Source organism: Staurois parvus, unplaced genomic scaffold (assembly GCF_062004578.1).
Source record: "Staurois parvus isolate SC_StPar_1 unplaced genomic scaffold, SC_StPar_1.0 ptg000635l, whole genome shotgun sequence".
Taxonomy (NCBI): Eukaryota; Metazoa; Chordata; class Amphibia; order Anura; family Ranidae; genus Staurois; species Staurois parvus.
The window spans coordinates 495,307-507,498 of NW_028318431.1; the positions used below are offsets into that span (position 1 = coordinate 495,307).

General features: G+C 40.3%; 1 protein-coding gene across 1 annotated transcript in view; it reads right to left on the bottom strand.

Annotated features, from left to right (window-relative positions):
* Positions 1 to 3,168: 3,168 nt before the first annotated feature.
* The window catches only part of PIGS (phosphatidylinositol glycan anchor biosynthesis class S), a 32,486-nt gene continuing 23,462 nt past the window's right edge, over positions 3,169 to 12,192 (bottom strand). The window contains exons 9-12 of the mRNA XM_089693616.1: positions 11,184 to 11,329; positions 6,210 to 6,310; positions 4,702 to 4,912; positions 3,169 to 4,065 (exon numbers count right to left, since the gene is read on the bottom strand). Of these exons, the coding sequence (XP_089549742.1) occupies positions 3,790 to 4,065; positions 4,702 to 4,912; positions 6,210 to 6,310; positions 11,184 to 11,329 (734 nt within the window). The 3' untranslated portion in view covers positions 3,169 to 3,789. The remainder of the gene's footprint in view (positions 4,066 to 4,701; positions 4,913 to 6,209; positions 6,311 to 11,183; positions 11,330 to 12,192) is intronic.

Consider the following 12,192-nt stretch of genomic DNA (forward strand, 5'->3'; position numbering starts at 1 on the left):
AAATCCAGTGTGAAGTTTCCACAGTCTGTGTTGATTTGGGGAGCCATGTCATCTGCTGGTGTTGGTCCACTGTGCTTCATTAAGTCCAGGGTCAACGCAGCCGTCTACCAGCAGATTTTAGAGCACTTCATGCTTCCTTCCGCAGAAGAGCTGGGGATGCTGACTTCATTTTCCAGCAGGACTTAGCACTTGCCCACACTGCCAAAAGCACCAAAACCTGGTTCAATGACCGTGGGATTACTGTGCTTGATTATCCAGCAAACTCGTCTGACCTGAACCCCATAGAGAATCTATGAGGCATTGCCAAGAGAAAGATGAGAGATATGAGACCGAACAATGCAGAAGAGCTGAAGGCCGCTATTGAAGCATCCTGGTCTTCCATACCATCTCAGCAGTGCCACAGGCTGATAGCTTCCATGCCACGCCGCACTGAGGCAGTAATTGCTGCAAAAGGGGCCCAAACCAAGTACTGAGTACATATGCATGCTTATACTTTTCAGAGGTCCGATATTGTTCTATGTACAATGCTCGTTTTATTGATTGCATGTAATATTCTACTTTTCTGAGATTGTGGATTTGGGGTTTTCATGAGCTGTAAGCCATAATCATCACAATTATGACAAATCACAGCTTGAACTATCTTGCTTTGCATGTAATGAGTATCTCATAAATTAGTTTCACCTTTTAAGTTGCATTACTGAAATAAATGAACTTTTGCACAATATTCTAATTTTTCTAGTTTCACCTGTATTTAGCACCAATTCCATGTAAGTGTATTTTTTAAAATTAGATTTTTAAAAAGTTTTAGATTTTTGATTAAAAGTTGGGGTTTTTTTTCACTATGTGTACTCTTTTTGCTTTCTTGTTATATGATAGCTATATGAGAATACAGGAGTATATAATATCCGATTGTATCCTGGTGGAACAATCTGTATTTATTGCCTGTCTTTAATGAGAAAGGCAAAGGACAGGGTGAGTGCATTTTCAGTTGATGATGGAGGTGTTCACATGTGTTGGCTGAAAAGAAGTCTTTATGAAGAATAAAAAAATTAACACTATGTGAAATACTTACTGCAGTGAAAGAAGTGTGATTACACTGTATTGTTGGACTGATGGTAGGGCACAGAGATACAATGTTATTATTGTTTTACATTGTTTATTGATAAATATAGAATATAGAGAAATGGATGCGATTTACTGCTGCATAATGGATATATTATTTAACTACAGGTATGTCAGCTAAAGCAAGAGAAAATTGGCACATGCACAAATTGCAAATGATAACAGTAGAGAAAATGTATTTCAAACAGCAGAAGTCTACAGCTGATACTTCTAATTCTGCTTTTGAATAATTTTGTGTACAAATATCTGGAACTATAAAATGATTTTTACAATCCTAACTACCTGCCAACCCTTGAGGATACCCTTGCCAGGGTCAAGACTTGTTTTGCCAAATATCATTCCTAGTTTATCTGCATCACTCTCTTCAAGATGGATGTCCCACACCTTGTGTTTTATTATACACATATCAAGCCTTACACATTTCTCTCCAAACTGTGGTATTTTAGTTAAAATATATCATAGGGGAGCAGTTGTGGTCCATAGATTGGCCTGAATATTCCATAGTACAGATAAATTGTGGGTCTCTGTTGAAGAATCCTTGTCTTCTCCCCCACCGAGCTCTATCCCATGGGTGCTACCTTTCCATTTACCCTACTCTCCCGTTCTGCATCCCTTTGTTGCTGAAAATGTGGGATTCTTATTAAGCAACTGTCAGCCTCCTTGCGTATTGAGAGTCTGACCCCATACTAGGGAATTCAATGTTCCCATCAGGGACAAATTGCTCTCACTTTTTCACCTAGGCACACAGTACCTTATCCCTGATCATGAGTGTATTCCATAATGGTCAGTTACTACCACTCTAACCTCCAACTTAACCCCCTTTTTTCTCAGGAAGCTGGCTGCAATACCTGCAGCTTCATGGGTTAATTATCTCAAAGATGTCCCCACTCAACAGAGATCCAATTCTGTTTGAGACCCTGTGCCTTCAGGAGAGACCTTCTCATCTTATCTTGAAGCTTATACCAAACTGCTTAACTGCGTGTTCCCCTGTACCACTTATGTTTCTGCATATGAGAGGGACTTTGTTTCTCACAGAAAGCTCTAGATAAAACATTTGTGCTTATGCATAAAGCCAGTTTGTCATATGCAGCTCAAGAAAAAAAAAAAAAAATCTTTAAAACCTTGACATGCTGGTATAGCTGTCCCAATATTATATACTGCATACTTTATAGAAGTATACATTTTTATATACTTCATACTTTCACTTCAGCCTTTAAATTCTAACATTTTGATCAATACAGCTTAGTAACATGTCACAAACCTCAGTGTCCCCTGAAATAGCCCTCCTCTCCATATTTCCTGGGCTCATCTCCAAAGCTACCAAATGTCTGCTCCTATTCTTTCATTTGGCTGCCAATCTGGAACCCCAGCTTACTACTGTTGTGACAGTGAAAGCGTGAATTGCTGGATTTTCCCACCTGTGAATGCATGGGGAAACTGACAGTCCAATATCACAACTGATACACCACTTACATCACCACCTGGAGGGCCTGAATCACTTTTTTGGTTACCCAATGCCTGAAAGATAAAGATATTATATCATACCACTGAAGGAGATTTTAAATTCTGCAGGCTGTACGTTCTTAGCCCTGACTCCCGATACCCTCCTCCCACTTTCCTTCTGCCCCTGACTCCTAACTCTCTTACGCTTCTATCCTAATCTTGCCTTCTCTACGGTCTATTTTTTTTTTGTTGCTCTTTTCATAACTGAACAACTGGAGAAAAGGTCATCTGCAGCACTCAAAGGCTGAGCAAGTATCTATTCTCCTTCTAGTTCTACGTACTTCAGTGTCTATTTCAACAAACCATCTATCTGGCATCGCTATATCATTGTACCATGTGGCTCTCACGATGCACTTTAAATTATACGACCTGTTGTAATATGTGTCTGACTAGCTCATGTGCAGTACTTTCCTAATAAAGCTTTATTCTTATGATATTAAAGAAAGTGAGAATAAAACAAAATAGTAAATTATTCAGATCTAAACATTCTTACCATGACAAACATCATTGCTTGGGAAGAAGTCTGAAAAGAGAAAAGCCTGCTAAAGCTAGAATCATTGGGCTTTTATTTCATTTACAAAAGAGCACCACAACCACTTTAAGTGTATTCTCTGACACTGAAATACTGACAATCATCCTTCAATGACATAGGCAGCTCGTTGACCAACTTTTATAGTTGTTTGTATTAGCTTTAAGAAAGCTGGTTTCTTTTAGATTGCTAAAAAAAAATAATGTAAGAACAGAAGCTTCCATTCTGTTGGGCAATTTATATTTACAATTGGACTTGGAAACAACATATACATCCTTTTTCCCTGAGAACCTAGTTTTGAATTTTTTCTATCCAATCAAACAATAAAAAGGGAGTAGAGTCTGTGTAAACACATGTATAAAAACACAAATGAGCAACATTCTGAATAACTGAAGAACACGTGGGAGGGAATGATCATGCTTGCCGATACCCTTAATCCTTTTATAAACAAGAGAAAAAAATCCTTAATATATGCAGCTGCAATCCAGAAAGAATGCAGGTTGTAGGCTGCATCTTCCCATAAGCCTCTATTCTCCAGTCAATTTTTTAGGTCAGTACATTCAGATAATAAATAAACATAGTCAACAGTGCTCTCCTTGTTCAAGAAATCCAGAGAAGACTTATGAAGGCTGCCCTCAGTCCGTTTTGGTGGCTTCCTTCTTGCTTGACTTGTATTCCTTAGCTATCTTCAGCAGAGACAGTAAGATAGGGACAGCCATGGGCAAGAACAGAGGAATATAAATGGCAAATTTCTGGTCATCTGGGAAATACAAGAGGTGAAGCAGGGAAGGGTCAAAGAAAGCCTTCTCTGAAGAAGTAATGGCTTCTTTGCTTGCTTTAAAAGCATTCTCCAGCCTGCCAGCTTCCAGTTCAGACAGTGCAATTTGAACAGACGACACTGCATGATATACCTGTGGAGGAAAAAGTTAAAGTAACAAAAAAAACAAAAACAGCTTTTTGACTTTCACTGTGTTTAATAGGATAACTTGCACATCTCCCACTAGTGGAGGGGCCAAATACACTGGTGGAACCCCTTAAGGGCTTATCTGTAGACCATCTCAGTTCATACCCAAGCCTCTTTAGGCATCAGCTACATTTGCCTTTGCATTGAATGCTGCCCACTGAAAGCTGCTTTGTTTCCATACAGGCACTAAGAGTTAACACCAAGAGCAAGCAAACTGGATGTGTCCAACTCATTGGCATTCAGTTGACACGCTATGCCCAGGTCTGCTTACTTGCACATTGGTTGTAAAGGTTCAACAAACTGTAGAGGAACCATTACACTGCCAGCAGCAGCACAACTCCATAGTGAACCTTCTCCTTACATAGCTCTGTGGTACATCAGAAAGTAGTACAGCAATGTATATATCTTTTTTGGCTTTACCCAAGATGCACAATCCTTCACTATATATGCCTCCTACATTTGGAGTCAAATTATTGGGAATGGAAAAAAAGCAAGAAAATATAAAAATGAAAGCAAAAATCTTCCAAGTCCATATTTTGTTAAATATTGTTATCTGCAAAAAATTATATTTTACAGGACTCACCTCCGAGGCTACATTGTCATTGATGACAATGTTCCCAATCTGATCCAGTAGCTGAGCCAAGGAGGTCAATGTGGTAGTGACTGTAGCAATGTTTTCCACAGCTCTTGTCCAGAGAAGCTTATCTAACTCCCAGTCAGTCAGTCCTTCATTGCCTGGATTTTCCAGCTGATAGCTGGCAGGCACATATACTTTTGATATACCTAAAAGAAGCCTAGAAATAAAAAAACAAAAAAGGTCATACATTAGGTGATAATGCTATTTAATAACACTGCCCAAAGAGCAGTCTTGAAAAGCCGTCATTAGCCAACGTAGACTAGTAATTGATAAAAGGACACAGGGTCAAAACAGGCTTCACTGAATAACTGCCATTGCTGATTTCGGTCTAAAAATGCTACCTGCCTGGCTGTCTTTAACATCAGTACTTTTCAAATCCTTGACCAAAAACAAGCATACAGCTAGTGAAATCAGAATAAAGGACACTGCAGCCAACTTACTGCTCCGCCATCTGCAGACAACACTCTGCGGTACACCTCAGCCTCTACACTGAAGCTGTCAGGAATGGACTAGCCAGCAATGGTGGGACTCATCTGCCTTTTGATCTGCAGTACCAGGGCTGGCCAGCGGGTGCTCCCAGCAATCAGAGACTCAACTTTGCAGCCAGCTAACACCTGGAACTGATTATGCTGGGGTATTTAAGGGATGGCCAGACTTGCAGACTCTGCCTTGGTGTTGTGTTCTCTTGGGCCCTGTATCCTGTTCCTGCTCTCTGTTCCTGTCTGATTCTCTGCTGACCCTGCTCTGATCCCTGGCTTGTCTGACCATCCCTCTGCCTGACCCTCTGTACTACGCTGCTTGCTACCTGTTCTGATCCCTGGCTTGTGACCCTGACCATCCCTCTGCCTGACCCTCTGTACTACGCTGCTTGCTACCTGCTGAACCTGGCCTGTGACCCCGACCATTCTCCGCTTGCTCCCCCTGTACCTACCTGCCCTATTGATATTGACCTGGCCTGCCTGACGACGCTTGCTTGTATGTACTGTTATCTGTGGGTGGTTGGTTTGGTTTGGTTGCACTGTATTATGTTTTAGTATTGCACTGCGTTTATGTTTGTATTGTTAGTGTTAATAAACTATATTATTTATAACATATCTGAGGTCTGCGTTTCCCTGCGTCAGTCACACACCTCTGGTCACACCTGGGAGCCCTGACAGAAGCCCAGATTTTATGAAGAGCTTAAAATTGAGGTACAATGTGATATAGTCACTGTGCTCGGTTTTAAAAGAGGCCAATGTTTTGAATCCCATGGATCAGCAGAACAGCCAGCCAACTAGCATTTTCAAAAGCAGAGTTCAACCTTGGCAGCCCATGTATTTTATCAGTACAGGTTTCCTTGAAACCAGTTGGACCCAATGAAAGTGCAATCTAGGACACATTAAATGTATGCACGTATCTTGAGCTGATCCATATAACCGAAAACTAAAATTTGTCAAGATTTATAGAATACCTACCGTAACTGTGTCAGAAAAACCTCCATGACTGATATCATGTCAATATCAACATGTACTGGAAATTCCAGCTCCTCCAGATTCCCATAGTTCACATTATATACCTGCAGAGACATGAATGATTCACAGGGAAGATTGTAAAACAAAATTGTTGTGATTGCAGTTCTAAGAGTGTTCAGGCTTTTAGTCTTGCTTAGGATGTAAGCAGTTAATAATGATCAAAGCAGACCTTGCAGTACAAGGTCCATATACTGTATGTCAGGGCCCCCTCCCTCTTTAAAAATCATCTGTATCATCAGTAAGTGTAAACATTACCTGTGAATAAAAAAAGCTCAGATTTGTACTTATCCCTGAGAGTATCACTGCCCTACTAGGAAGATTCTTTGGGAATGCAGGGCAGGCCAAAACTCACAAAAATGCATTCTAATGCATTGCAAGAATGTCTTCTTTCACTGTGAAGCGCAGATGAGGTGCATAAATGGGAATTTGCAGATAGCCATCTTGGATGACTAAGAGTGGCAAGTATTCCCCTTGTGTCAGAGAGGCAATAACTGACCTTGTGGATTCCATGTAAAATTTTGGAATTTGAGGGATTTTAGGTCCAGAAAAGGTAGTTTACTCCATTGGTCTGAGACATATGTGACCCAGAAAGAGGCAAACTGTGACAGACCTCCCCCGAGGAGGAATGAGTGAGCCCCTCACTGTGAAGAGGGCTTTTGGGAAGACTTGGTAAGCTTTGTGGGCCATGTCCTACACCAAAAGGAAGGACTGAACATAGGTTTTGAAGATGAAGCCTGGGTGTAGTGAGTTTGACAAGGTACAGGCTCCTGAGGAAGGGGGTTACTGAATCTTCTGCTGTTAAAGCAGAACATCCCCTCCTGTGATATCTTTAATGAATTTGTCAAGTGTCTCACAAATAAAGTTGTCCTCCTTCAAAAGGGCATACTGTATATGTGAGATGTCTTTTACAAGCTGCTCCAGCTGTATAGGCTTTGAGCCACAATATTTTGCACATGTAAATGAAGATTATAGCCAATCTGGAAATTTGTTTAATTAAATCCAAAGCAAAAAAGTGGAGCAGGAACTGCAGTAACTGCTCAGTTAAGGAATGGTCCTGGAACACAGGACCATATTGGTTGTTCATTGGCCTGGTTCAGTTAACTGATTGACAGACAGAAATTGCACTGATAGCAGATTGAAGAACTGGGTTCAAGCATAAAGACCCTTTAAGAGCATATCAAACTTAATGTCTGTAGAAACTTTGAATGAAAAAACATCTTCAACAGGTACAGCAAGATGTTTAAGACTGAGAATGTAGGCTCAACCAGCAGAACAGACCACTATTAGTGTATACATTTTCCACTGGATAGGAGCTCAGTAAAGATTTTTGGAGTAGTGAAAATATTTTCTGAATTGACCCAATCATCATTGCCCATTCTATTTGTCCATTAACAGGAAATGTTTTTTGTTAGATTTATCAGGTCTCTTTGTACCCAAAAGGAGCAAGGCGAGATGAAAGAGAATGAAGTGCGACAATACTGAGGCTTTTGCACACAGCAGAAGTGAGCATATCCACATTAGTAAATATATTACATGAAGCTGTAGGTTCAGCTGTGTAGGAGTCTGGGGTGATCATTCTTTTTAGAGCCTCCTCTAACACGGTCTCCAGGTCCTCTTCTTTCCCTTTATGTAAAACTCATCTAGGCTAGGCATATCAGGATCCAACACAGGTAGAGATGAAGGAGCTGCAGAAGGGGCCCCAACTCCAACCCTTGACAGAGATGGCTGTTTTAAAGCTGTTAGTTGTCAGAGAAATTGCAACAGTCGCAGAACATTCTGCCTATGTAAGGTTCAGCTTTCAGCAGGAAACGTTCACTGGAGTTTTTGCCATGGCTCCCTTTCACCTGGTTTCCACCCTAGCTACAGGTGAGGGTGGTCCCTTGTGGGGCACTCAGTAGGGCAGGGATTATGGGGCAAGATTGTTCAGAAGTAGTATGCAGCAACCCAGATGTAGACTGTCCTGTAGCAAAGTCCTTATGGCGAATTGGTGGAAGTGTCTGAGTACCTTATAAGGGTACCCACGCACAGGTATGGCTTCCAAGGTTTTACCAAAGTTGCACTGCTTCTATTGTGGTAATAAAAGACAGTGATGAGTTGACTGAAAAATCTGAAGATAAATTAAACATTTAGTTAAGCGAAGAGTGATTTCTTTGTAAGTGGGAAATGGTCCATCACCTTAGCACACTAGCAAAAAATGAGGGCTCATGAAGTGGGGTAAGGTGTGGAAAAGGTGGGAGTTTTACCCAGGGGGCATGTCCTTAATCACCTGAAGGTATGAGTCTACAAACTCAAGGTCTATAAATACTCAGCTTTTGTCCAGTACTGTACGATTAAGATATGTGATCAATAAGGGAAAAACAGTTCAGCATTAAAAGGGGGAAAAAGGTTTAAATTAGCCAATTAGGTTAAATAGAGTATAGTTTTTATGAAAGTAAACCAAAAAAAATACTTCTGGGGGTTTTTTTCCCCCACTTTCTAGCAGCAAGTCTTGTTATGATGAAATCACAGAACATACCTGTGATCTACAATGAGGCTACAGCAGTGTAACTTCGTAACTACTCCGTTACACTATTTAATCTGTACAGTTATTATGCAATTAGGAGCCAATGTCACTGGTTTGCTAGATTACAACATAATAAAAGGCCCCAATGGTTCTGTGTAGACTCATGCAACTTATTCAAGATCTCGAAGAACTAGAGAAAATACTCCAAGGTTGTTATAAGACATAGCAGGTCCTTAAGGCTTGGTGGATCAGAATTGTGAGACCCTAAGTCACATGGCATGTGAAATCCCATGTTAGTCGATGAGAGCTGTCTTAATTAGCAGTACTGAAGTCACTCCACCTTTAGAAAAGGTTCCTGTACTACTTCAAGGAGACTTCTATCAGGCTTGTGCACATAGACTTTAGTGGAAGTCACCTCCAAGTCGGATGCTCATCTATATTGATTGTGTTTTGGATCTGACATTACAGGAAGATTAACCAGGCAAAGTCGCATGGCATGAAAGTAAAGCACCAAAGTTGTCCTCAAGTCACCAGCAAATTGACAGGAAGTCGCCTGGCAAAGTCACACTGTAAGCCGCACGACTTTCAGGTCGCAATAGTATGAACTGAGCCCACCTAGTTAAAGAGATAGCACAAACTGCTACATTAGTGACAATTTTCCTGCACGGAGCACTCATGAATGTGCAAAGATCAGCAATTAGCTGTTGAGGTTCAGACATCCCTCTACAATAACAGAAATTTACATGAAAGACTGTCCATAAAACTGTAATATATATTCTTCCTACCCTGGACATTTATTATTCAGAACTGTAATACGTTTGTAAAGGAAAACAACAAATGCTGGTCCTGGACAAGTACTGGACTTCTCCAACGTCAGGTTTTAGAGAGTTGTAGTATACCAATAAATACATAAGGCTGTACGAATCAACAAATACCTATGTACCACAAATACAATATTAATAATTGTAATTGAAACAGTTGGACATTGGGGTTAATCCTGATTAGCTAGCAGAAAGCTCTCTGTGGAAAGAACGCAACTCTGCTGAGTGAGTTAACATATGTTGCTGCAAGCACTTAGTATAATATATCCTCTTGATCCAATCATTTTAGCCTTGTATTCTATTAGCAAAAAGCCGAGTTAAAATGGCACCGCTGTGCCGTGCGTTTTTCCCAAGCCTCTTTTTAAAACTGCGCCTGTGACTACTTACCACCCTGGCCCCATTTGGACTTAACTTGTTATGACCAGGCCATCACTTAACAGTATTATTTTTTAAAAAATGTGCAGGAGACAATGGAGTAGCATCTACTGTAACAGGGCATTTGCTGCCTTCACAGGAAGTTTTTCCAAAACTATATTCTGGGACTAGAGTAGGGATTAGGATTAAAGCTATGGGTGGCAATTTTGGAGAAAATCTCCAAAAAGGTACTCAAAGCAAACAGCTGAACACACAGATAAAATACATAAAAGGGAGCTGTTTTACCTGTCAAATAACTGGTATTTCTTTTTTTAACCAGTTCTGAGATTTTCACAGCTCTGCCACACCACACACTCTTGTCTGGCAGGAGAAGAGACCTGAATAATTTTCTCAGTTGCAGTTCAATAATACTTACAGGTCTCCTCACCACCAAATGACTGGTCAGTCAGAAAAGTGAAATAGCAAAATGATGAATTTCTCTGTCACTCTGCTCCCTTCTCCTGCCAACATGCTACTTGCACTGCAGTACAGCTGACTGGCTCATTGTGCTGCTTCTCTCTCCCTCAGTATTAGCTCTGTTGTACAAGGACTGCAAGAGGTTGATACCAACCAAAAATCAGATTCTTACACCACTTCGATGAAAAATACATTTAAGGATGTAATAATGATTACAGCAATGTTTTGTTTTTTGTTTTTTTATTTACTTGCCTGGAGTTCAGCTTTTAAATATACAGAAAGTACCTGCTACTCCATTAGAGAGAGGACTTCTGGTTCCTGTTTCTTTGCAGGACTTTCATTCAGAAGCCTGCACTGCTGCATGATTTATGCCAATCAAGCACTGACCAAGGGGGATGACATGAAACATTTCAAATAAAGTGGTAACATCCTTCCATGATCTGGCATACTGAAGTTATCTTTTCCATGTTACAGGTGAGGCTGGCATTTGGTTTTTAGTATTGAGAGTAGGCCTATACTCAAAAAGATGAGATTTAAAGTCTTATAAGGAATACAAAACAGTAAATCTTTTAGTAAGGCAATTGTGGTTGAGCAGTATCCTGAATTAGAAGTGTGCTTCTTGACTATGTGACAATTCCTTGGCACTCCTGCATCTTTAGTGTGAAATCGTCCAAGACATATTGTGCCCACACATGACTCTGCTAATTGCTATTCTCACCAGATTTGGAGTGTCTTCCACCAGTAAAATAAACCTGTACCTACCATGATACCACCCCAACGGGGGCTGTGAAATGCATTACTGGGTACCCTCCTGCCATCTTTGTTCTGAATGTAGAGGGGAGAGTGAAAATACTCCGGGACGTAGAGTAAAAAGTTGAGTACAGGGTACAGAGAGGCAGCACTGGAACCTGGAAACATACAGGTAATGGTAGACAAATAAAGTAAGAAGATCCAAAAGTAAAGGAATTAGAGAAATACACAAACAATATATTGTATACTCTCAGTATTTAAACTACCAGTACTAAATCCTAAAGCTTAATTCAAGTTTTCTGCAATCAATTGACTTAACCCCAACAAAGTTTCAGAAAAACAGGTGTTTCTTAAAAATATAAACATATTTAAAGTGCACATCATATGTGATTTCCAGATCTATTTTCAGTATGTTTGGCATCATGCCTTACTGCATACAGTTTGAGTATTTTTTTTTTTTCTTGACTCTGTTGCAAATATTCTTACTTAGAGACTCTGACAGTGACAGCACTTTCAGTTTCAGACTAACAAAAGATTTTCAAAAAATGATTTGCTTAAAGCTGAACTTCAGCCTTACTTTCAATCAGTGCTGTACAGGCTCCTCTCTCCCCTAATGAAAATTGCTTACTCCGATTTCACTGCACATTGTGAGCTTCTCACAGTGTGCATTAGAAACTGCAGAAGCATTTTCCAACTACAAGATGTCCAGCATCATTTAGCCCTGTTTTTTTCAACCTATTATCAGTCAAGGCACCCTTTAGAATTGCGCAAAATCCTGGGGAACATCAGTCTGAGGGCTTGTTTACACCAGGAGGGGTTTACGAGCAAGAGTGCATTTTTGTGTGTTCCCGCATATTACATTTTTTAATGGGCTGCTCCATGAGTGTCAAACACGCAAAAAAGGTGTCTGCATTATTATTAAAATCCGCAGCACCAAAACACGTGGTACTATGACATCATGCATTTTAGCAAGTACAAGCGAACGTGCATTTGCTAAATGTGTGTGGGTGTCATTAACCAC